This window comes from Coregonus lavaretus (genome assembly GCF_964263955.1).
Source record: "Coregonus lavaretus genome assembly, chromosome: 4".
NCBI lineage: Eukaryota > Metazoa > Chordata > Actinopteri > Salmoniformes > Salmonidae > Coregonus > Coregonus lavaretus.
In genome coordinates, this window is record NC_139991.1 from 47,286,156 (window position 1) to 47,311,724 (window position 25,569).

General features: G+C 45.1%; 1 protein-coding gene across 3 annotated transcripts in view; it reads right to left on the minus strand.

Annotated features, from left to right (window-relative positions):
* The window catches only part of LOC311127962 (putative flavin-containing monoamine oxidase A), a 45,657-nt gene that overhangs the window by 15,894 nt on the left and 4,194 nt on the right, over positions 1-25,569 (minus strand). Inside the window, exons 4-10 of one of the 3 annotated variants that reach the window (XM_084159866.1) lie at positions 24,611-24,725; positions 23,904-24,061; positions 23,280-23,369; positions 20,545-20,629; positions 8,213-8,313; positions 4,493-4,651; positions 2,713-2,799 (exon numbers count right to left, since the gene is read on the minus strand). In XM_084159866.1, coding sequence (XP_084015992.1) covers positions 2,713-2,799; positions 4,493-4,651; positions 8,213-8,313; positions 20,545-20,629; positions 23,280-23,369; positions 23,904-24,061; positions 24,611-24,725 — 795 coding nt within the window. The remainder of the gene's footprint in view (positions 1-2,712; positions 2,800-4,492; positions 4,652-8,212; positions 8,314-20,544; positions 20,630-23,279; positions 23,370-23,903; positions 24,062-24,610; positions 24,726-25,569) is intronic. The other 2 variants (XM_084159868.1, XM_084159867.1) reach the window with 2 other exon arrangements.

Genomic DNA, 25,569 nt, shown 5'->3' on the forward strand with positions numbered 1-25,569 from the left:
GTTGTCCCAATAACATTCCCTGTGACTGGAGGGCGCGTTGTACGCCATCCCCCGTTGTTTCATGTGGCATCTCTGCTGAGTCCATGTTTGGCCAGTTCGTTCTGTTAGGTTGGGTGGGGGACTCAGGTGCAGAGACGGACACACGGACAAAGAGGGTGAATTAGGATGTAGTTTATTCAGCGTGTATTGGCAGAGAGAAGCAGTTCAGGGTGGAGTAGCTTCAGGCCGGGGTAGGAGCTGAGTGGGGTGGAGAGCCAGTAGTCCTGAGAGCTGGATGACGAGGATATCAGACAACAGAGGAGCAGGTTGCGGCGTGGGAATGGCAGGCAGGCAGGCAGCAGGAACAGACGGGATCACAGGTGGTGTAGGAACGAACTGGCGCTGGAGAGGTGTCCAGCCCGGGTAGATAACTGCTGGTTGATTGGTGACAATGAGCTGCAGCTGGATGTAACTGATCTTGTGAGAGAATGGCCACGCCCCCTGACCTAGATCCTCTGACTGGGCTGCACAGCAGGGGGAGACAGACACAACCAACACACACAGGGGAAAAAGGGAAAGGAAAACAAGCGGGGACAGGAACAACAGTGCCGGACCGTAACAGTAACATTATGCTGCTTTTCTCTGTAACATTATGCTGCTTTTCACTGTAACATTATGCTGATTTTCTCTGTAACATTATGCTGCTTTTCACTGTAACATTATGATGCTTTTCACTGTAACATTATGCTGATTTTCACTGTAACATTATGCTGCTTTTCTCTGTAACATTATGCTGCTTTTCACTGTAACATTATGCTGCTTTTCACTGTAACATTATGCTGCTTTTCACTGTAACATTATGCTGCTTTTCTCTGTAACATTATGCTGATTTTCTCTGTAACATTATGCTGATTTTCTCTGTAACATTATGTCTCAATGCACCATACCTCTTCTAGGTTGCCAATGTATGTCATATTCCCCAGTGCTTAATTTGTAAATCGGGAGGTCCTGGAAAACACATAGTGAGCGCGAGAGGGGGGGGGATATCCGGGGGCTCATGAGAAAAAAAGTGACAAACACAACGTAGCAGCGCAGCAGACCGAGTAAACAGCCAAGTAGCCTACTATCTATGGTGGTGAAACGGACAGCGCTCTCCAAGGTGCTGATTAATTCAAAGCAATTTAGACGTCAATGCAGAACACCCGCCATACGTAGGCTATAGCCTATAGTATGCCCACATACTCGAGTATAGCTATGAGGCTTACACAAGTCCGAATTTCTTATAAGCCAAAATGTCAAGACATCAATGTACAGCAACATTTTTAGACGTCACTGCAGAACACCTGGCATATGCACACATATTCAGCTGTGGTGCTTACAAGACCCAAATGTCATATAATTTTCAAGACATCAAAGTGGCAGTAGAACAAATATCACAATATCGGAATATAACTTCAAATAAAATAATTCAATGTAGGCTACAGCAGAACACACATCTGAGAATATATAGGCCCGCTGCCTATGTGAAAATATGAAGCGCATATTCATATTAACTTCACAGTACAGATTACGTTTGTAAAGGGAAAATATGTTTCTACCCCCCCTCCCCTGAGTCTGACTCGCTAGTAGGCCTACTAGCTAGTGGAGGTGCCGGAAGTGATGCTGAACTGGCGGGATTAGCAGCGCTGCTAGCTAAAGCATCGCCATCAGGAGCAGTTATCCCTCACTCCTCTTTTCCGGCACTGACAGTTTTCTGGCTCGTTTCGGGTTCGAATCACTATCTTTCTCTGGATTTTTGGACTTTAAAAACTTCATCAAACTCAATTGCCTTTTCTTATCAATCTTTTATTTGGCTTTCCCACATTTCAAATTCAGTAGTGAGATGAATAGCCTAGCTACGTGATGTGATTACATAGGGACCTCTTCACTAGCTGACCACCACTACCAAGACAAGACCTGTGCCAAGATCAGTTACTTACCCCACCTGCCTTTTCCGGCAGGATCCGGCTCAAATTAAGCACTAATAGTCCCACTGTGTTGTGTGTGAATCCATCTACCCACTCACTTCCTCTCTCAGTCTTCACTGTATCTCATACTTGTTGATATCCATCTCTCTATATTGTTTCTCCCTCCAGAGTCTTGTAACTAGTCAAGCAGGGAAAATCATCATCCCCCATGCCCTCCCTAGCCCTGGATTCCTCTGGGGCAATTCTTCCTCACCACTCAAAGCTTAAACGCATGAAAAGCCGACCAGGGAGCAGAATACTAACATATTGCCACAGACAACATCTGTCAGGCCAATGTGCTCGTTTGTCAATCTGGGTAGTGTGTTGTGTCAAGCGATCTGTGCGTTTTCTACTTCCCTACGAGACTGACTGGTCCCAGGGAAGCGATTGACCCTTGCACTTCATGCTGCTCAAATGTTCTTGCTGGAGAGATATTATGAGAAAAACCAGCGTGCAGTTATTAGCCAGGGACAGTAATAGCAGACAGAACAGTGTGCTTAGTGGAGAGGCTCCAGTTTACTGCTCATCCAACACAGTCCCAAGGTTTCCCAGTGTCTTTAAAGCATAGGTATTTCTAACTATATAAAGAATATTATACTAGGCATATTATTTAATACGAAGAGGTTTAGGGGGTTATGCTGCCACTGAGATCCGACATTCAAGTATGACAGTCCTATTCAGGCATGACATTCTATGACATTCTTATCTAGGCCAATTAGACACTTACTTTCTCCTCATAGTGGATGTAGCTAGCAGCCTCCTCTCCCAGGTATTTCACCAGGCTGAGGACGACAGCATCCCTCCTCTCGCTCAGCTGAACAGGAGGAGAAATTAGAGTCTTAATCCTGAAGCTTTGAATTCACATTCTCTCACCATGCATAGAAATATGCCTGGCCTGTTAAAATATGAATGCAGTTCCAAGAAGCCCGTTCAAGCTGTGGTCCGCTGGTGGACTATCGATGTGAATAACTCACATCTCTGGTTGAGTTATAGTAGGAGAGACGGGGTGTAGAGACCAGAGGGCCAGGCCACAAGCCCACGTTCAACACAGAGCAGAGTGACAGATGTTGCCAGAGCATAGTATTCCTCTAAAACTCAATTTCATGACATACAGTATAATGCATCATTATATATATATATAGGTTTAACCTGAGGGTTACGTCAGACAGTTAACATGTCTCCTCTGCTTCTTAACCCTGATTAATGTTTTTTATGACCATACGTTTTAGGAGCAACAGGTCATAATTCGGTCAGAGTCCATAATGAATGAACTAGTCTTTTACTACAGTATGAATGTTTACTATCTAAGAAATTAAAGATCAAGGCTCAAGTCCAACATTTATATGTTCATCAGATTTTTTTGGTTGAGAAAACATGATTAACGACATGGGAACCTATTGTGTATATTTTTTCTTGGACTGATTCTATTTGATTGGTTTGTATAATCCCACTGATATGCAGTTTAGTTTGTTAATCTGCTTATAATCACAGATGGACTGGGATGCAATCTGTTTTGTATTTTCTCTTTTCATAATACATCTTTGAAAGAATACCAATTTGAGTGTTTTGTTTGCTCGTTGATTGAAGGCATGATCACTCAAGGATAACACAAAAAGAAATAGATTGAGCCTTGCCTTTTGATACTTCACTTGAAAGCAGAGATGCAGCCAGGTGAAACACTTCAATTATCAAGGCTGAAAATAGGTAGCAGCTTGTATTTAGCCAAAACGTTTAAGTGAACACTTCAACACTACTGACATTTATTTTATGGATATGGAGCCACTCATGTTGGCCCATATACTGTAAAAGGATGAGAACACCACTTTAGACTTACCACACTCTGCCAGTAAGCACCCTTCTCAATACTCTTCAGCCAATGATATCGATTTACACCTTCTCTCTCTCCCCATGTTCTTTCTCTCTTTTCCTCTCCCCATGTCTCTCACCTGCTGCCATATGAAGCTGATAACACAGGACTGTGTGAAAGGGATAACTTTATCTGTCTATCTGCTTTTTCTATCACAAACAGTGTGGAAAGAGCTCCCTCACACACATTTACCAGTGGAGTGTAACAGTTTTTTTCTGTTAACTCTCATTCTCGATCATCTACCTGGTATGTATTTGGCAACAGGCAGTCTACAGTAAGGCGTTGTGTGTCCCTGTTTTGCCCTGTACTGTATCTCTGTAGCTGTAGGTGGTGTTATGTCACGAGCCGGATGTTTAATAAAATAATGAAGCCGTCGGGTAATGATCCAATAGATGCCTCTGGCTTCAACCAGGGGCCTCATTCACTAGGTTATTCACAGTTCAACAATATCCATTCTTTATAACATTATCTATGCTTCATAGAAACTCTGACCCCCCCAGGGCCGTGTTCAGGGAGAGTGTACTCTACGTATTGTCTATGCTGTCTTCCCTGTGTCTCCCTCATATGCCTCGCATCACTCCATCCATCCATCCATCCATCCATCCATCCATCCATCCATCCATATCTCCATCCTGGTTACCTCTCTGGAGCTCCAATCGTAGGCCTGCGCGCCAGAGATGAAGCCCACGAGAGCAGCACTTCCGCTGGGACTGGTGCCGTCGAAGGTGACGCTCAAGGGACACTCCGCAGAGGGCCGTGCCACTATCTCTCCCGAGAAACCCTTCTCACGCCAGAACGCCTGCAGCAGAGACAGAAAAGGAGAGAGAGAGAGAGAGAGAGAGAGAGAGAGAGAGAGAGAGAGAGAATGACAGTTGGATGAGCTAGATGCACTTACCACACACAGATCGCCACCGATGCACTAGCTAATCCTACAGTTGAGGTCTGCGGTTTCCAAAATTAGTGGGTTGTAAATGTGTTTTGCTTGTTTGGAATCAGAAGAGATTGTACAGTTTTAAATGACTGTGTAAAACCACACTGATGCTCATAGCAAAGTTCACACTTTATGACATCATAGAGCAAAACACAACAAAGCACATCACTGAATCTAATATTCATAATTCAAGTCAAGTCAATCTCTAGCCTTACTTTGGATGTTCAAATCTTGTCAGAGTGTTTTACCTTCAGTGTGGTTCTTTTTCCACATTTAAAATTTAAAATGGATTAAATTGAGATTTTGTTTTACACTGGCCTACACATAATAACCCACAATGTCAAAGTGGAATTGTGTTTTTCAAAATTGTTACAAATTAATTAAAAATGAAAAGCTGAAATGTCTTGAGTCAATCATTTTTCAACCCCTTTGTGATGGCAAGCCTAAATAAGTTCAGGAGTAAAGATTTGCTTAACAAGTAACATAAGTTGCATGGACATAATAAGTTGCATGCAATAATAGTGTTTACCATGATTTTTGAATGACTACCTCATCTTGGTAACCCACACATACAATTATCTGTGAGGTTACTCTATCGAGCAGTGCATTTCGAACACAGATTCAACCACAAAAACCAGGGAGGTTTTCCAATGCCTTGCAAATAAGGGCATCTATTGGTAGATTGGAGAAAAAAAAGGAATAAAAAAAAAGACACTGAAAATCCCTTTGAGCATGGTGAAGATATTAATTACACTTTGGATGGTGTATCAATACACTCAGTCACTAAAAATATATTGGCGTCCTTCCTAACTCAGTTGCCAGAAAGGAAAGAAACCGCTCAGGGATTTCACCGAGGCCAATGGTGACTTTAAATCAGTTACACAGTTTAATGGCTGTGATAGGAGAAACTGAGGATGGATCAACAACATTGTAGTTATTCCACAATACTAACCTAATTGACAGAGTGAAGAGAAGGACACCTATACAGAATAAAAATATTCCAAAACATGCATCCTGTCTGCGATAAGGCACTAAAGTAAAACAGCAAAAAAAACTTCATATCCTGAATAAAAAGTGTTATGTTTGGGGCAAATCCAACGCAACACATCACTGAGTACCACTCTTCATATTTTCAAGGATGGATGTGGCTGCATCATGCTATGGGTATGCTTTTCATCGGTAAGGACTAGGGAGTTTTTTAGGATAAAAATAAACAGAATAAGCACAGGAAAAATTCTAGAGGAAAGCTTGGTTCAGTTTGCTTTCCAACAGAGGCTGGGAGACAAATTCACCTTTCAGCAGGACAATAATCTAAAACACAAGGCCAAATACACATTTCAGTTGCTTACCAAGACAACATTGAATGTTCCTGAGTGGCCTAGTTACATTTTTGACTCAAATCTGCTTGAAAAGCTATGGCAAGACTTGAAAATGGCTGTCGAGCAATGATTAACAACCAATTTGACAGAGCTTGAATAATTTTTTTAAAGAATAATGTGCAAATATTGTACAATAGAGGTGTGCAAAGCTCTTAGAGACTCACCCAGAAAGACCCACAGCTGTAATCACTGCCAAAGGTGATTCTAACATGTACAGTATTGACTCAGGAGGTTGAATACTTATCTAATATAGATATATATATTTTTACAAATGTTATAATTTTTCTTCCACTTTGACATTACAGAGTATTTTGTGTAGATTGTTGACAAAAAGTGACAATTAAATCCATTTTAATCTCACTTTGAAACACACCAAAATGTGGAAAAAGTAAAGGGGTGTGAATACTTTCTGAAGGCACTGTAAAATGGATACTGACAATATAGTTATGTGCTGACCATACTGTTGATATTCCCTCTATGTTTACAGGTGCCCAAGAGATCCCACTGTGTATATTATTACTATATTATACAATGGGTGGTTCTAATCCTGAATGCTGATTGGTTAAAACCGCATTCCAGCTGGTGTCTATTCCACAACTTACCACCGGCTAAATCTATGACGCTAAAATGCCTATTTACTCTGTTCCATCTGACTGCGCAATCCACTGTCTCATCAGCCCAGCCAGGCAATTGATTAACTTGATCTCCACTATAAAAAGCATCTAGACATTGTCTCACATTTCTTTTAGACTAACATTTAGTTTTTAACAGCTGAGATTTGTATAAACCTTGCTGTCTGTCTCTCCAACATTTGCAACATTGTTTCAATATTCAAATTCGATCTCCAGCTGTCCCACAGTAATGAACGTGTCGGGAGTCAGGACGAGACAGACAGGCAGGCAGCATTTCTCAGCCAGTTGAAATCATTATTCAGCTGGCATAATATTTATGGATATATACAAATAAATGTAAATTGACAAAAGGTAAAACGAAACGAAGTGCAGCTAGTTTGCAGTCTTTCCAGCTTCAGTTTGAAGTGATTGTGTTAGCGGTGTTGTTGGCTTGCTCCTCTGAACAACAGTGTCCTGACGAGAGAGCACATTTTCTATGCCAGGCAAATCGTGCCTCATTAGCTCATTGTTACGGATGTATCAAAATAAATGTCACTAGAAAACAACTTAAACAAATGCAAAGGCAGCTACTGTTGTTATTCTGGCTGCACTGTTTGACGGGACAGTAAGTTAGCCGCAAGCAAGGGATAAGAACGACTGGGTCTCTGGCAACCGAACTGATAGAACAAACGACCAGCCGGCTTGGGTAGCAACCCTAAATTTGTGTCGGGACTATGTCTTGTGGAAGGATGAAATAGTATGAATAAATTCATCAAAATAAAGTTTTTAATGAAAATTATTTGAATATGTTGGTAAACCGTTGTATTCAAGTGATAATGCCCTTGAAGCCAGTGTTTGGAGGATATATTGGCACGATTTCGTCTCGGGCCTAACAACACCCGTGCCAATATATCTCTCCAAACACCGGCTTCTTGGGCATTATCACTTAATTATACTGTATGTCAGCATGTCAGTGGTCAAATTCCAAACTACCTCATAATATCAGCAGCACATGAAACATGGTAATGTATTTTGAATGCCTCATAAATTAGTCATTTGACACTCATAAAAGTACTATGTGTAGTGTGTGGCGAACCTCAGGGCTCTGCGTGCTTATTAATGTAATGTGACTAATGTACAGTATTGTGTCTCATACAGAGGCACACTTCATCATGTGGAGGGACAAATCATGTTCATATACAGTACAGGCTGAGAATATATTTTGAACATTATATGAGAAAAGGGTTAGTGTTATTATCAATGTGTGTCAAGTCTCTTATGAGCCAATGGTGTTAATAAATTGTGTTATTGACTGTGTGTGTGTGTGTCTGTGTGTGTGTGTGTGTGTGTGTGTGTGTGTGTGTGTGTGTGTGTGTGTGTGTGTGTGTGTGTGTGTGTGTGTATGTGTACGCATGTGCATGCACATGTGTGTTACTAACCATCTGGTAGGTGATGATAAACTTCATCAAGTGCCCAACAGGCATGTTCTGTGTGAGGTGTTCTCTCTGACTGGGTAGAGCAGGTTGGTAGTGGATCTTAGCTGGGGAGAAGGAGAAATATATTGAGATTGGGTTATCTCAGGAAAAATATATTGAGATTGGGTTATCTCAGGAGAAATATATTGAGATTGGGTTATCTCAGGAGAAATATATTGAGTTTGGGTTATCTCAGGAGAAAGGTGATGACTTGTCACTATGCCAGCTATAATGGACAACAGAAGGGAGAGAAAAGTGCTGAATCGAGAGGTTTGCCTCTCTGGGTTTTGATAGTGACTGACAATAATGGTGTAGAGAATTAAGGGACAAAGATAGAGCGAGAGATACAAAAGGAAAAGAGAATAAGAGAGTGAGAGTGAGAGGAGAGGAATACATAACACGCATCACTTTGGTTAACCCCTGTATTGATCAGAATGGGCTTTCGTTTTTGAATCATCGACCAGCACTCAGGTAAATTGAATTCAATACCCCAGTGACTGCCTGCATGGATCTCTCAGAAATGGCCCTGCACAGAAAATCCCTGCGATTAAACACTGCTGGGCTGTCGGTTTGCCTTAAAGCTGTGGTTGCAGTAACCAGTAACCTTATTTACATTTTAAGATCCAACTTGTATTATTCCTTTGTAAAGACAGATTGAATAACTTCATCAGTATTGTACTGTCAAGGCTAGGAACATTGAACGTCTGTCACACACTGAGGAGAAGGCAGTCAACGTTGGCTGCAGTGTGCCACAAAAGCTTGTGTAAGATGGGGACTACTGTTCTAGAGCTGTCAATGTCTGTCAGAAACTACAAATGAAGGCCCGTTCTGCTAACCAAACTAAATAATACAATTGAAAAGTGGGTTACACTTCCTCTGACATGAAAATGACAACAATGAAATAAAACCTGTGGTAAAGTGTTGTTATGTCAATTCATGACCATTCATTCACATCCAAGTATTCAGACCTCTTTCCTTTTTCCACATTTTGTAACAGCAAAATGGATCAAATTAATTTTATTTCTCATCAACACCCCATAATGACAAATCGGAAAAACAGGATTTAGAAATGTTGGCAAATGTAAATATAAAAAACATATATATATATATACCTTATTTACATAAGCATTCAGACCCTTTAATATGAGACTCGAAATTGAGCATCCTGTTTCCATTGATCATCCTTGAGATGTTTCTACAACTTGATTGGAGTCCACCTGTGGTAAATCCAATTGATTGGACATGATTTGGAAAGGCACACACCTGTCTATATAAGGTCCCACAGTTGACAGTGCATGTCAGAGCAAAAACCAAGCCATTAGGTCGAAGGAATTGTCCGTAGAGCTCCGAGACAGGATTGTCTTGAGGCACACATCTGGGGAAGGGTACCAATACATTTCTGCAGCATTGAAGGTCCCCAAGAACACAGTGGCCTCTATCATTCTTAAATGGAAGAAGTTTGGAACCACCAAGACTCTTCTTAGAGCTGGCTGCCTGGCCAAGCTGAGCAATCGGGGGAGAAGGGCCTTGGTCAGGGAGGTGACCGAGCTCCAGGGTTCCTCTATGGATATGGGAGAACCTTCCAGAAGGACAACCATCTCTGCAGCACTCCACCAATCAGGCCTTTATGGTAGAGTGGCCAGACAGAAGCCACTCCTCAGTAAAAGGCACATGAGAGCCCGCTTGGAGTTTGCCAAAAGGCACCTAAAGGACTCTCAGACCATGAGAAACAAGATTATTTGGTCTGATGAAACCAAGATTGAACTCTTTGGCCTGAATGCCAAGCATCACGTCTGGAGGAAACCATCAACCACCATCCCTACAGCGAAGCATGGTGGTGGCAGCATCATGCTGTAAGGATGTTTTTCAGTGGTAAGGACTGGGAGACTAGTCAGGATAGAGGGAAAGATTAATGGAGCAAAGTACAGAGATATCCTTGATGAAAACCTGCTCCAGAGCGCTCAGGACCTCAGACTGTGGCCTGGTTCACCTTCCAACAGGGCAACGACCCTAAACACACAGCCAAGACAACGCAGGAGTGGCTTCGGGACAAGTCTCTGAATGTCCTTGAGTGGCCCAGCCAGAGCCCGGATTTGAACCCAATCGAACATCTCTGGAGAGACCTGGAAATGGCTGTGCAGCAACGCACCCCATCCAACCTGACAGAGCTTGAGAGGATCTGCAGAGAAGAATGTGAGAAACTCCCCAAATACAGGTGTGCCAAGCTTGTGGCATCATACCCAAGAAGACTCGAGGCTGTAATCGCTGCCAAAGGTGCTTCAACAAAGTACTGAGTAAAGGGTCTGAATACTTATGTAAATGTGATATTTTAGTTGTTGTTTTTAACACATTTGCAAAGATTTCTAAAAACCTGTTTTTGCTTTGTCATTATGGGGTATTTTGTGTAGATGGATGAGGGAAAAAAACAATTTCATTAATTTTAGAATAAGGCTGTAACGTAACAAAATGTGGAAAAAGTCAAGGGGTCTGAATACATTCCGAATGCACTGTACTTGTTATGGTGCATATTGTTGAAGACAATTGATGCCTTGCATATCATGTGTCAGACTGTCCTACCATGAAACAAATAACTGGGACCATGGCTGAAATACTAATTCCGACATCATGCATCCTACTGTTTATTGACACCTGTCATTGTGAATCTGCATGTCCTGACACTTGTGCCATGATGCAAACCCACTGTCTATTTCACAACCAGACTACACTATATATACGAAAGTATGTAGACACCCCTTCAAATTAGTGGAATCGGCTATTTTAGCAACACCCATTGCAAACAGGTGTATAAAATTGAGCACACAGCCATGCCATCTCCAAAGACAAACATTGGCAGTAGAATGGCCTTACTGAAGAGCTCAGTGACTTTCAATGTGGCACAGTCATAGGATGCCACCTTTCCAACAAGTCAGTTCATCCAATTTCTGCCCTGCTAGAGCTGCCCCGGTCAACTGTAAGTGCTGTTATTGTGAAGTGGAAACGTACGTCTAGGAGCGACAACGGCTCAGCCGCAAAGTGGGAGGCCACACAAGCTCACAAAACGGGACTGCCGAGTGCTGAAGCGCGTAGAGCGTGTAAATCTTCTGTCCTCGGTTGCAACACTCATTACTGAGTTCCAAACTGCCTATGGAAGCAACATCAGCACAATAACTGTTCGTTGGGAGCTTCATGAAATGGGTTTCCATGGCCGAGCAGCCGCACACAAGCCTAAGATCACCATGCGCAATGCCAAGCGTCGGCTGGAGTGATGAATCACGCTTCACCATCTGGCAGTCCGACGGACAAATCTGGGTTTGGCGGATGCCAGGACAACGCTACCTGCCCGAATGCATAGTTTGGATGAGGAGGAATAATGGTCTAGGGCTGTTTTTCATGGTTCGGGCTAGGCCCATTAGTTCCAGTGAAGGGAAATCTTAATGCTACAGCATACAATGGCATTCTAGACGATTCTGTGCTTCCAACTTTGTGGCAACATGACAATGCCCCTGTGCAAAAAACGATGTCCATACAGAAATGGTTTGTCGAGATCGGTGTTGAAGAACTTGACTGGCCTGCACAGAGCCCTGACCTTAACCCCATTGAACACCTTTGGGATGAATTGGAATGCCGACTGCGAGTGCCCGACCTCACTAATGCTCTTGTGGCTGAATGGAAGAAAGTCCCTGCAGCAATGTTCCAACATCTAGTGGAAAGCCTTCCCAGAATAGTGGAGGCTGTTATAGCAGCAAAGGGGGGACCAACTCCATATTAATGCCCATGATTTTGGAATGAGATGTTCGACGAGCAGGTGTCCACATACTTTTGGTCATGTAGTGTATTTGGCTCAAAACATTCTCTAAGACCTAAACCTTAACTGGAGTTGTGCATACAGGGTTTGACCATTGAGCAAGTTGAGGAAGTTAAACTCTTAGGTATGACATTGGGCGGTCAATAATCATGGTTAAGTCAAATTTACAAAGTTGTTGTGAAGATGGGGAGGGGTATGTCTGTTATAAAAAAATAACAAAAAAGAATTCACACAAAAATCAACTGTACTAGTTGTTCAGGCTCTGGTCTTGTCCCATCTTGATTACTGTCCGGTAATATGGTTGTCACGCCCTGGCTCTGGGGACTCTTAAATGTTGAGCCAGGGTGTGGATTTTTCTATGTTTAGTTTTCTATGTTTTTTGTTCTAGATCGTTTAGATCTATGTTGGCCAGGGTGGTTCCCAATCAGAGGCAGCTGTAGCTCGTTGTCTCTGATTGGGGACCATACTTAGGCAGCCTGTTGGCACCAGTTAGTTTGTGGGATCTTGCTCCGTAAAGGTTTGTGTTGTTGTAACCTCAGGACTTCACGTATCGTTCGTTTTGTTGTTTTGTTCGTGTGATGTGTACTAAATAAAATGTACGCTTATCACGCAGCGCCTTGGTTCCACGAGTCATCAGTCAACGTTCGTGACAGAAGATCCCACCAAAAAAGGACCAAGCAGCGTGTCCAGGAACAGACAGCCTGGACTTGGGAGGAGATCCTGGACGGGAAGGGATCCTGGACTTGGGAAGAGATTCAGGCCGGAATAGATCGCCGTCCTTGGGAGGAGACTGTGGAGGCGCGCTACAGAGAGGAGCAGCGGCATCGCAGAGGGTACCGGCCGAGGAGGAAGTCCGAGAGACAGCCCCAAGAAGGGTGGTTGGCGGAGCCTAGAGTTAGAGCAGAGCCAACTCCCCGTACTCAGGCTAGGAAGCGTGAGACTGGGCAGGCTCCGTGTTATGCGGAGCCACGTACTGTGCCGCGAGTGTTCCGGCACAGTCCTGTACGTCCGGTGCTAGCACCTCGCACGTGTCGTGCTAAGATGGGCATGCAGCCAGGACGGGGTGTGCCGGCTCAACGCTCGTGGCCTCCAGTACACCTCCTCGGTCCCGTATATCCTGCGCCAGTGCCACGTGCTGTAGCGCCAGTACGAGTGCACAGCCCTGTATGTCCTGTGCTGATGCCTCACACATATTGTGTGGAAATAGGCATTCAGCCAGGACGGGTTGCGTCAGCTCTCCGCTCCAGACCTCCAGTCCGCCTCCACAGTCCGGCCCGGCCCGTTCCGGCTCCCCGCACCAAGCCAGTGGTGCGTGTTCCCAGTCCAGCCCGGCCTGTTCCTTCTCCCCGCACCAAGCCAGTGGTGCGTGTTCCCAGTCCAGCCCGGCCTGTTCCTGCTCCCCGCACCAAGCCAGTGGTGCATGTTCCCAGTCCAGCCCGGCCTGTTCCTGTCCCTCGCACCAAGCCAGTGGTGCGCTTTGCCAGCCCGGTCCGGCCTGTTCCTGTCCCTCGCACCAAGCCAGTGGTGCGCGTTGCCAGCCTGGTCCGGCCTGTTCCTGTCCCTCGCACCAAGCCAGTGGTGCGCATCGCCAGCCCGGTCCGGCCTGTTCCTGTCCCTCGCACCAAGCCATTGGTGCGCGTCGCCAGCCCGGTCCGGCCTGTTCCTGTCCCTCGCACCAAGCCAGTGGTGCGCGTCGCCAGCCCGGTCCGGCCTGTTCCTGTCCCTCGCACCAATCCAGTAGTGCGCGTCGCCAGCCCGGTCCGGCCTGTTCCTGCTCCCCGCACCAAGCCAGTGGTGTGCGTCGCCAGCCCGGTCCGGCCTGTTCCTGCTCCCCGCACCAAGCCAGTGGTGCGCGTCGCCAGCCCGGTCCGGCCTATTCCTGCTCCCCGCACCAAGCCAGTGGTGCGCGTCGCCAGCCCGGTCCGGCCCGTTCCTGCTCCCCGCGCCAAGCCAGTGGTGCGCGTCATCAGCCCGGTCCGGCCCGTTCCTGCTCCCCGCGCCAAGCCAGTGGTGCGTGTGTCCAGTCCGGCACGGCCCGTGCCTGTTCCACCGGTGCCTGGTCCGGCACCGGTCAGCTGCTCCACTCCAGAGTCAGAGCAATCCGCTCCACCGGGGTCCGGTCCAACTCCAGTCAGCGGATCCACTCCGGAGCCAGAGCAATCCGCTACACCGGTGTCCAGTCCAGCTCCGGCCAGCGGCTCCAGTCCGGAGCCGGTAAGGTTTGGTCCACCGTCGTCGGGTCCAGCTCCAGTCAGCGGGGCCAGACCAGACCAGGGGCGCAACGGAGGTGGAGAAAAGGTGGTGGTCACGCCCGGAGACGGATCCTTTGGGGGGGGGTACTGTCACGCCCTGGCTCTGGGGACTCTTAAATGTTGAGCCAGGGTGTGGATTTTTCTATGTTTTTTGTTCTAGATCGTTTAGATCTATGTTGGCCAGGGTGGTTCCCAATCAGAGGCAGCTGTAGCTCGTTGTCTCTGATTGGGGACCATACTTAGGCAGCCTGTTGGCACCAGTTAGTTTGTGGGATCTTGTTCCGTAAAGGTTTGTGTTGTTGTAACCTCAGGACTTCACGTATCGTTCGTTTTGTTGTTTTGTTCGTGTGTTGTGTACTAAATAAAATGTACGCTTATCACGCTGCGCCTTGGTTCCACGAGTCATCAGTCAACGTTCGTGACAATGGTCAAGTGCAGCAAAGAAAGACCTAGCAATGCTGCAGCTTGCTCAAAACAGAGCAACATGCCTTTAACTGCACATACAGAACTAACATCAACAACATGCATGCCAGTATTTCATGGTTGAGGGTTGATGAGAGATGAACTGCTTCTCTTCTAGTTTTTATGAGAAATATTACTGTGATGAAAATTCCAGAATGTCTGCATAATGAGATGTTCGACGAGCAGGTGTCCACATACTTTTGATCATGTAGTGTTCTGTGTCCCAAATGGCACCCTATTCCATATTTAGTGCACTACTTTTGACCAGGGGCCATAGGGCTCACTATATAGCGAATAGGGTGCCATTTGGGATGTAGACTATGAATAAAATTGTCATTCAACATAGAATGGTTATGAATGTGATGTCTGTACCTAGAAATTCCATGCAGGAAGAAAACACAGAGGCAAAAAAACATCAGGAGCACTGATAGCATTTTAGGTGAATAATGTTGAGCCAACAGCACCCAATCTATGTTACAAATGCAGGGAAAACTGCTCAATAAAATAAGCTCACAGGAGCCACAGTGCTTTTCCATGTCATAGTCTACAGAGCCATGTCAATGTGTGAAGTGTGATGTGACAGCCAAACGCCCTATAAATACAGTTGCCATTGAAAAGCAGCATTAGAGAAGGTGTGACATTTTCTAAATGGTGTTTTTAACCATACTTTTTGAACTAGCTGATGAACTTATTCAACCAGGTTATTCCTAAGGTATTGTATTTATGATGCATTTATGTATTTATGACTCACAAGTCCATGCTTCATTGGCAGATGCTGTAAAGACTGATAACTGTGGTTGAATGTACCATTGTAGCACCATGGTAATAACAATGACTTCAGTGTGGTTTGCTATACTGACACAATTGCAATACTCTATTATAAACACTGGACCCACTTCTTATACTGTTCTCCTGAGTGGCGCAGTGGTCTAAGGCACTGCATCGCAGTGCTAACTGTGCCACTAGAGATCCTGGTTCGAATCCAGGCTCTGTCGCAGCTGGCCGCGACCGGGAGACTCATGGGCGGCGCACAATTGGCCCAGCGTCGTCCAGGGTAGGGGAGGGAATGGCTGGCAGGGATGTAGCTCAGTTGATAGAGCATGGTGTTTGCAACGCCAGGGTTGTGGGTTCGATTCCCACGGGGGGCCAGTATAAAAATAAAAAAAATGTATTCACTAACTGTAAGTCACTCTGGATAAGAGCGTCTGCTAAATGACTAAAATGTAAATGTAAAATGTTATACTCAATCACATTCACAACAATTGCCACAGACCAACCAACAATCCAATGTCACTCAGAGGGTAGATGATAAAGCATCAGGGGACAGGAAGTGGGTCCAGTGTTTGCAATAGAGTATTGCACTGGGGCTTTATGGGTCAAGAGCCTGGACCTGTGATCATGTGACTGCAGGTTTACATCTACATTCAGGTATTGGAGGTGCTTTAGTCTTGATTTTATTACACAGCACTGTAATGTTCAAACCATGGCTGGCACGCTGGAGAGAAGGAGAGTGGACAACAGTCTTTAGTTCCAATCAGGCACTTAAAGGCATAATTTAACTAATCACCTTGCCACCTGAACTCAAGGGCACACTATAAAATGGGACAACAAGAGCTTGATTAGTTCAATCGGGTGTTTTACTGCCTTCAGGAGTTTTGAGCTGTAGCGAAATGCTTGTGCTTCTAGCTCTGACAGTGCAGTAATATCTAACAACTAATATCTAACAATTTCAAAACATATACCAAATACACACAAATCTAAGTAAGGAATGGAATTAAGAATATATACATATATGGACAAGCAATGACAGAAATGACAGAGCGGCATGGACTAAGATACAGTAGAATATTATAGAATACAGTATACATATGAGATGAGTAATGCAAGATATGTAAACATTATTAAAGTGACTAGTGTTCCATTTCTTAAAGTGGCCAGTGATTTCTATAGGCAGCAGCAGCCTCTAATGTGCTAGTGATGGCTATTTAACAGTCTGATGGCCTTGAGATAGAAGCTGTTTTTCAGTCTCTCGGTCCCAGCTTTGATGCACCTGTACTGACCTCGCCTTCTGGATGATAGCGGGGTGAACAGGCAGTGGCTCGGGTGGTAGATGTCCTTGATGATCTTTTTGGCCTTCCTGTGGCATCAGGTGCTGTAGGTGTCCTGGAGGGCGGGTAGTTTGCCCCCGGTAATGCATTCGGCAGACCACCCTCTGGACAGCCCTGCGGCTGCGGGCAGTGCAGTTGCCGTACCAGGCAGTGATACAGTCCGACAGGATGCTCTGAATTGTGCATCTGTAAAAGTTTGTGAGGGTTTTAGGTGCCAGGCCAAATTTCTTCAGCCTCCTGAGGTTGAAGAGGCTCTGTTGTGCCTTCTTCACCACACTGTCTGCATGGGTGGACCATTTCAGTTTGTCAGTGATGTGTACGCCTAGGAGCTTGAAGATTTTCACCTTCTCCACTGCGGTCCCGTTGATGTGGAAAGGGGGGTGCACCCTCTGCTGTTACCTGAAGTCCACGATCATCTCCTTTGTTTTGTTGACGTTGAGTGAGAGGTTATTTTCCTGGCACCACACTCCCAGAGCCCTCACCTCCTCCCTGTAGGCTGTCTCGTCATTGTTGGTAATCCAGCCAACTACTGTTGTGTCGTCTGCAAACTTGACGATTGAGTTGGAGGCATGCTTGGCCACGCAGTCATGGGTGAACAGGGAGTACAGGAGGGGGCTGAGCACGCACCCTTGAGGGTCCCAAGTGTTGAGGATCAGCGAAGTGTAGATGTTGTTTCCTACCTTCACCACCTGGGGGGGCGGCCCGTCATGAAGTCCAGGACCCAGTTGCACAGGGCGGGGTTCAGACCCAGGGCCTCGAGCTTAATGATGAGCTTTGAGGGTACTATGGTGTTGAATGCTGATCCAAGCGGATTCTTCTGAAATGGGTGACAGAATTTTCCTTCGGGTACATTTTGCTCGGATCGGTAGAGGCCTATCACTCTAATCCAACAGTGACAGTCGATCATTACTGACTGTCGTTCCAGTAGCACTGTCTGCCAGTCTAGACACACACCTCATCTTTACAAGGTAGTCTTCTGCTCCACTGGCTCCCTTACCCTGACTCATTGTGACTCCATTTTCCCTTAGCTAATATTCACTGCAGTCTGTTTTCACTCTGTCTCTACTCTCTCTCTCTCTCTCTTTCTCTCTCTCTCTCTCTCCTCTCCCTTATTCTCTCTCACTCTCTCACTTTCTCTCGCTCTCTCACTAATGTTTTTGTGATTTGAAAATCTTTTCCCCCTACCCTGATAACTGGCACATCTGTCTCTCCAGTTCCTCTTTTGACAGTGACCTGTGAAACAGATCTGAGATCTAACCGTAGCCTCCGGCAAGGGTGCTCAAGGATTTTACACAGCTCATTTTCTATCTCCAACTTTGTTGCTACATTCTCTCAGGGTCCAGAAGAAAAGTGATAAGAAACTGGAGATAAATACAGCACAAATGCAGTCAAGTACCAGTATGTACTTTTCTTAGAAACAAATATATGCAATGTAATAAACTGATAACCAAATCCGTTTTCAAAGGTTTAATCTTCCAGAGAGATTAATATCTACTGTATATTTTTTGAATCACTTCAACTTCGCAATAACTCCTACTTTCAGTGCAATACCTAATAAGTCAGGATTTAGTCTTATACACACAGTGTCTGAAAGCCTTTCAGCCTTCTGGATGAGGCTTGGGTCATAGTGGGCAAATCAATGCTAATGCATTGCTTACCTGTTTTCCTACAGTGTAAACAAGCCATATGAATTAGCTATGAGTGGCAGATCTGTCGGGTCCTGTGCCATTGCCCTAGCCTGCTGTCATTAAAAAAGCTCCTCTTGCAGAGGGGAGAAGATAGATGGCAATATCAGGCGCTGGGCCGCTTGGCTGCCAGTCAAGTCCAATTGCATCCATTTGAAATTCCAGTTTAGTCAGGTAGAACTATACTTAGAGGGAGATTGCCTATTGCCCAGAACCTAATTTCACCCATGTAGAGTACACCTTAATTCACCCACATCCACAACAGAAAATACATACAAACACACACACACACACACTCACGCACACACACACACACGAAGGAGCACACATACACACATACAAACAAATGTGCACACACATGCAGGCATGAAGACACACACGGCCAGGTGCACACATGCAAACACACTAATGCACGAACATACACACACACACATACACACACACACACAAACAGCTGCCATGCTCAAAGCGACCTAGCTACTACTTGTCAAACACATAATCACACACACACGCAGACTCAAATTTATATTCAAACAAAATGCTAATTTAGAACATGGACAGCTGTGTGTCTTGTAGAGTAGAACAGTCCTAGAAAAGAAGATCAAATTAACTCCATTGAGTCATACAGCAGGCATTTGCTAAGAGTGATAACAAGATAGTAGTTTTGAGGTTGACAACAACAAAACAACGGCTTGGCATGTGTAATACACTTTGGAACAAATAAAACATTTAGAGTATAAAAATGAATATGTAGCAATGTTCCGAAAAGCAAAGACACAGCCAAAACACTCATATCCTGGCGCCACAATCTCCTGCAGAGTGAACTACTATGCAGTCAAGCATAAATCATTGAGATGGCTGAGAAACAGGCAAAAAGGACAACTCCACTCATTATAAAAGATAGATGGATGGTGGAATAAATTGTAAAGCCGCCAATTCATGATGGATCAGAGAACACACAACTCCCAGACAGAGTGACAGAGAAGGGCTGTGTGTGTCTGCAAAGATGTGTTTGTGTGTGTGGTGTGTGTGTGTGTGTGTGTGTGTGTGTGTGTGTGTGTGTGTGTGTGTGTGTGTGTGTGTGTGTGTGTGTATGTGTGTGTGTGTGTGTGTGTGTGTGTGTGTGTGTGTGTGTGTGTGTGTGTGTGTGTGTGTGTGTGTGTGTGTGTGTGTGTGTGTGTGTGTGTGTGTGTGTGTGTGAGTGTGTGTGTGTGTGTGTGTAGCGGAATATGTCCATTATGAAGGAAACCATGAAAACATGTCTGAGTTTATTTGAGGGTTATGTACTATTCATCGTGGCTCTATACAGATACAAGGACTGTGTGTGAATGTGTGTGGGTGTACACGGGCACGAGTGTGTGAGTCGGCCTTACACAACGTCCTCACTCCTTCTTTAATCAGAAACTTGCTCCATGCCAAGGTGAGCTTTATGGCAAGGTCTATCCATACCCAGCTTCCTCTGACTGGAAATGCCAGGGCAGTTTCCAGGGCACCTGAATTTCAAAGTGAACGTGTCACACAAATGACTTTAAGCGCCACTCACTTCTTTTATTTATCCTTCACCCCTCTTTTTGGATGGACATCTAAATTACTGCACAGGCTCTGGTTTTAAGAGTCCCTGTCACCTGTCAGGGTGCCTCCACAGCAGCCACTGGCAACAGAGCCCGACAGATCCCTGCTGCATAATTCAAAGCTGTTCCCAGATCTGTCTCATTAAGTGTCCTGGCTGGGGTCCATGGCTCCAGCAGAGGGTTCTATGTGTTCTCTGGGTTCCTGGTAGCGGGCAGTGGGGCATGCCTCCATTCCTCCATCCCACCTTCCAGGTATGAGTTGTCAGAACCAGGGTCTTGTCATATCTGCATGGCTGCCCTGTTCAATACACCTTAGTGGCTAGCCTGTGAGTTGACGTGTCAGTGGGTATTTCATTAGAGGAGTGGTGAAGTGGGGCGACAGAGGTGGGACACACACACACACACACACTGACCTGCCAGGTGAGGAGGGCAGGTGACAATCACTGCTCTGCACAAGTAGGACTGGGTGGCTGTCATCACCTTGGCCTGCTCAGCATCCTATGGGAAAGACACACACATGCATGTACTGTACATGAACTCGCACACACACACACAGACAAATCAAATCACAAACACATCTACAGTATACAGTGCCTTGCAAAGGTATTCATCCCCGTTTGCGGTTTTCCTATTTTGTTGCATTACAACCTGTAATATAAATGGATTTTAATTTGGATTTCATGTACAGGACACAAAATAGTCCAAGTTTGTGAAGTGAAATGAAAAAAATAACTTTTATACAAAAATAAATAACGGAAAAGTGGTGCGTGCATATGTATTCACCCCCTTTGCTATGAAGCCCCTAAATAAGATATGGTGCAACCAATTACCTTCAGAAGTCACATAATTAGTTAAATAAAGTCCACCTCTGTGCAATCTAAGTGTCACATGACCTCAGTATATATACACCTGTTCTGAAAGGCCCCAGAGTCTGCAACACCACTAAGCAAGGGGCACCACCAAGCAAGCGGCACCATGAAGACCAAGGAGCTCTCCAAACAGGTCAGGGTCAAAGTTGTGGAGAAGTAAAGATCAGGGTTGGGTTATAAAAAAATATCTGAATCCCACGGAGCATCATTAAATCCATTATTAAAAAATTGAAAGAATATGGCACCACAACAAACCTGCCAAGAGAGGGCCGCCCATCAAAACTCACGGACCAGGCAAGGAGGGCATTAATCAGAGTGGCAAAAAGAGACCAAAGATAACCCTGAAGGAGCTGCAAAACTCCACAGCGGAGATTGGAGTATCTGTCCATAGGACCACTTTAAGCCGTACACTCCACAGAGCTGGGATTTACAGAAGAGTGGCCAGAAAAAAGCCATTGCTTAAAGAAAAAAATAAGCAAACACGTTTGGTGTTCGCCAAAAGGCATGTGGGAGACTCCCCAAACATATGGAAGAAGGTACTCTGGTTAGATGAGACTAAAATTGAGCTTTTTGGCCATCAAGGAAAACGCTATGTCTGGCGCAAACCCAACACCTCTCATCACCCTGAGAACACCATCCCCACTGTGAAGCATGGTGGTGGCAGCATCATGCTGTGGGGATGTTTTTCATCGGCAGGGACTGGGAAACTGGTCAGAATTGAAGGAATGATGGATGGCGCTAAATACAGGGAAATTCTTGAGGGAAACCTGTTTCAGTCTTCCAGAGATTTGAGACTGGGATGGAGGTTCACCTTCCAGCAGGACAATGACCCTAAGCATACTGCTAAAGCAACACTTGAGTGGTTTAAGAAACATTTAAATGTCTTGGAATGGCCTAGTCAAAGCCCAGACCTCAATCCAATTGAGAATCTGTGGTATGACTTAAAGATTGCTGTACACCAGCGGAACCCATCCAACTTGAAGGAGCTGGAGCAGTTTTGCCTTGAAGAATGGGCAAAACCCCAGTGGCTAGATGTGCCAAGTTTATAGAGACATACCCCAAGAGACTTGCAGCTGTAATTGCTGCAAAAGGTGGCTCTACAAAGTATTGGGGGGGGGGATGAATAGTTATGCACGCTCAAGTTTTCTGTTTTTTTGTCTTCTATCATATTTGTTTCACAATAAAAAATATTTTGCATCTTCAAAGTGGTAGGCATGTTGTGTAAATCAAATCATACAAACCCCCCAAAAATCGATTTTAATTCCAGGTTGTAAGGCAACAAAATAGGAAAAATGCCAAGGAGGGTGAATACTTTCGCAAGCCACTGTACAATGTACTATACAGCACACAGTAGCTGTGACAGACAGGCAGCATTAGTATTCCTCTCCAGTAGGCCGGACCAGACCAGGCAGCACTCTGGGGGCTATCTGCCCTTAGGAGCACATTGAGATGAGCAGCACAGAGATATGGAGGCACAGTGGATATTATAGATGACCCTGGAGGGCAGGGCCCCGGGGAGAAATATAATAGTGCCGTCCATTATGGATGACCAAAACTCTGGACACTCCGGGGAAGCCAATACGTTCTTATTAAGGGAGAATGCTATGGGGCCAACAGTGTTAAGCCGAGTGGTACCACGGTCATGCAGCACGGAGGACATGAAAGGAATCATTGGGTTGATTTAAAAGCCTCATTAGGTTGGTACATCAAAATTACATGGCTATTAGATGGTCCTTTATCTTGTAAATAATCGAGTAATTATTTGAGTAATTTTAACCTTTTAAATAATCATATTTTTCGAGAATGGCTTTTAGATGTTCCTTTTAACCTATCACGTAAGCACTTTATTATCCTTTTTATAGAGAGGGTCATTTCCTGTAAACTGTTGTGCCTTTCATCTACAGTAACTAGCCACATGCATTACCTTTGATCCACTTCCACCATGTACACAAACACTCAAAGGTCACAGAGAGTGTCTTCACTCAATAGGCTAACACACATCTACACTGATGCAATGCAATGCCAGTGCTCGGTGGTGCCTCTCAGTAGCATGAGAGAGAGAGGATTAGAGAGAGTAGAGAGAGTAGAGAGAGAGAGAGAGAGAGAGAGAGAGAGAGAGAGAGAGAGAGAGAGAGAGAGAGAGAGAGAGAGAGAGAGCGAGAGAGAGAGGAGCAGAACAGACAGAGGCCCACAGGAGATGGCTTGTTCCCTGTCTGAAGTGACTGTTATCTCAGGGTCACACCTCGTCATTCCCTGAGTGAGCTGTTACTGTACGCTACCTGCCATATGGCCGTCACAGCCTGGCCCAGCCGGACACTCTCCCTCCCAATCTGCTGGGCTAAACGCTCTGACAGCTGCTGGGTTCCCCCCTGTGGACACAGAGCAGCCTTACAGTCCAATGTCAGTGCAGTGACAAGAAGTGTAGACCATCAGTGAGCTGAGTTTAATTAGGTAGGTGGTAAGCAAGCAATATCCAGATCCAAGTGCAACAAAAATCTGATGCAGTTTCTCTCTGTTTATCTATCTATCCAGTATCACTTTTTCTCTTTCCCTTTCTGTATCTCTCTATACTGTACATGGCTCTCCCCTAAATCTCTCTAGCTCTCTTTTCAATATCTCGTTCTCCAAGACCCAACAAAACAGGAGAATTCTCCTGTCTTTCCATAGAGAGCAACGGAAGTGACTTCTACGACTCCTATGTCATTGGTGAGCTGCAATTCCCCAATTCCCCAATTCCCAACACACTCTACTCCTCTCCCTAACCCACTCTGTGAGGGTCAAAAGACCATAGGCTCGACTCGGGTCGCCCCCACCATCAGCGGTCCCCTACTCTACCCCCTGTGGAGGCAGAGAGAGGGTTAGAGAGAGGGTTAGAGAGAGGGTTAGAGCCCATCCCAGGTCACCTTGACCCTGAACTCCTGCGCTGAGCCTGGGGTGCTCTCCAGCAGGCACAGGACGCCTCCAGCTGCTGCAGCATACATGAGGAAGTAGAGGAAGGACATTTGATTTGGCTCCATGCCAAACAAAACCCGGCTGCACACACCCATCTCCTCCTTCATCTCTGGAGACAGAGAGAGAGAGAGAGAGAGAGAGAGAGAGAGAGAGAGAGAGAGAGAGAGAGAGAGAGAGAGAGAGAGAGAGAGAGAGACCAAACAAATATATATTTGTATTATTTATTTAATTTTTGACCTGACTATACATAATAGATGGTTCTTCTAAGATATATGTGGCCATCCATCAGCCAAGCCCTCTGGCTGTGCCTGAGGCAGGATGCACATCACCCAGGAACACTTGAGAGCGTCCTCTAGGTACGGTAGGGGAAAATCAAATCCATTCATTTTCTAGCAGTGCAAACGTACAGTGGAACACCCAATTCTGGATAACTCTGAATCTGTAATAAACTCAATTATAAACTCTTCGACCTGATTTTTCATTTGTTCTCGTGGTATCTTGACCGTATCCCAGCTCTGCTGTTGTCTATACCCACACTATTATAACACAATTAAAATATACAAATCAACAACAAGTCTTTGGTTTACATGCCCTTGGTGTTGTTTTGATGTCAAATTCTTAGTGATTGGGGTGAGGTGTGAGAGGTGGTGCTGCTCACCTTCTGTCCAGGCATGTTTCTCTATGTAGGAGTGTAGGGTCATACTGTCCAACTCCTGGGCATTGGGGGTCTTCATGGGGTCCTCCACTGACACTGTGGCAATCAACCTGTCAATCTGACACACAGCACATACAGTGAGGGAAAAAAGTATTTGATCCCCTGCTGATTTTGTACCTTTGCCCACTGACAAAGAAATGATCAGTCTATAATTTTAATGGTAGGTTTATTTGAACAGTGAGAGACTAACAACAAAATAATCCAGAAAGACGCAAGTCAAAAATTTTATAAATGTATTTGCATTTTAATGAGGGAAATAAGTATTTGACCCCCTCTCAATCAGAAAGATTTCTGGCTCCCAGGTGTCTTTTATACAGGTAACGAGCTGAGATTAGGAGCACACTCTTAAAGGGAGTGCTCCTAATCTCAGTTTGTTACCTGTATAAAAGACACCTGTCCACAGAAGCAATCAATCAATCAGATTCCAAACTCTCCACCATGGCCAAGACCAAAGAGCTCTCCAAGGATGTCAGGGACAAGATTGTAGACCTACACAAGGCTGGAATGGGCTACAAGACCATCGCCAAGCAGCTTGGTGAGAAGGTGACAACAGTTGGTGCGATTATTCACAAATGGAAGAAACACAAAATAACTGTCAATCTCCCTTAGCCTGGGGCTCCATGCAAAATCTCAACTCGTGGAGTTGCAATGATCATGAGAACCGTGAGGAATCAGCCCAGAACTACACGGGAGGATCTTGTCAATGATCTCAAGGCAGCTGGGACCATAGTCTCCAAGAAAACAATTGGTAACACACTACGCCGTGAAGGACTGAAATCCTGCAGCGACCGCAAGGTCCCCCTGCACAAGAAAGCACATATACAGCGCCGTCTGAAGTTTGCCAATGAACATCTGAATGATTCAGAGGAGAACTGGGTGAAAGTGTTGTGGTCAGATGAGAC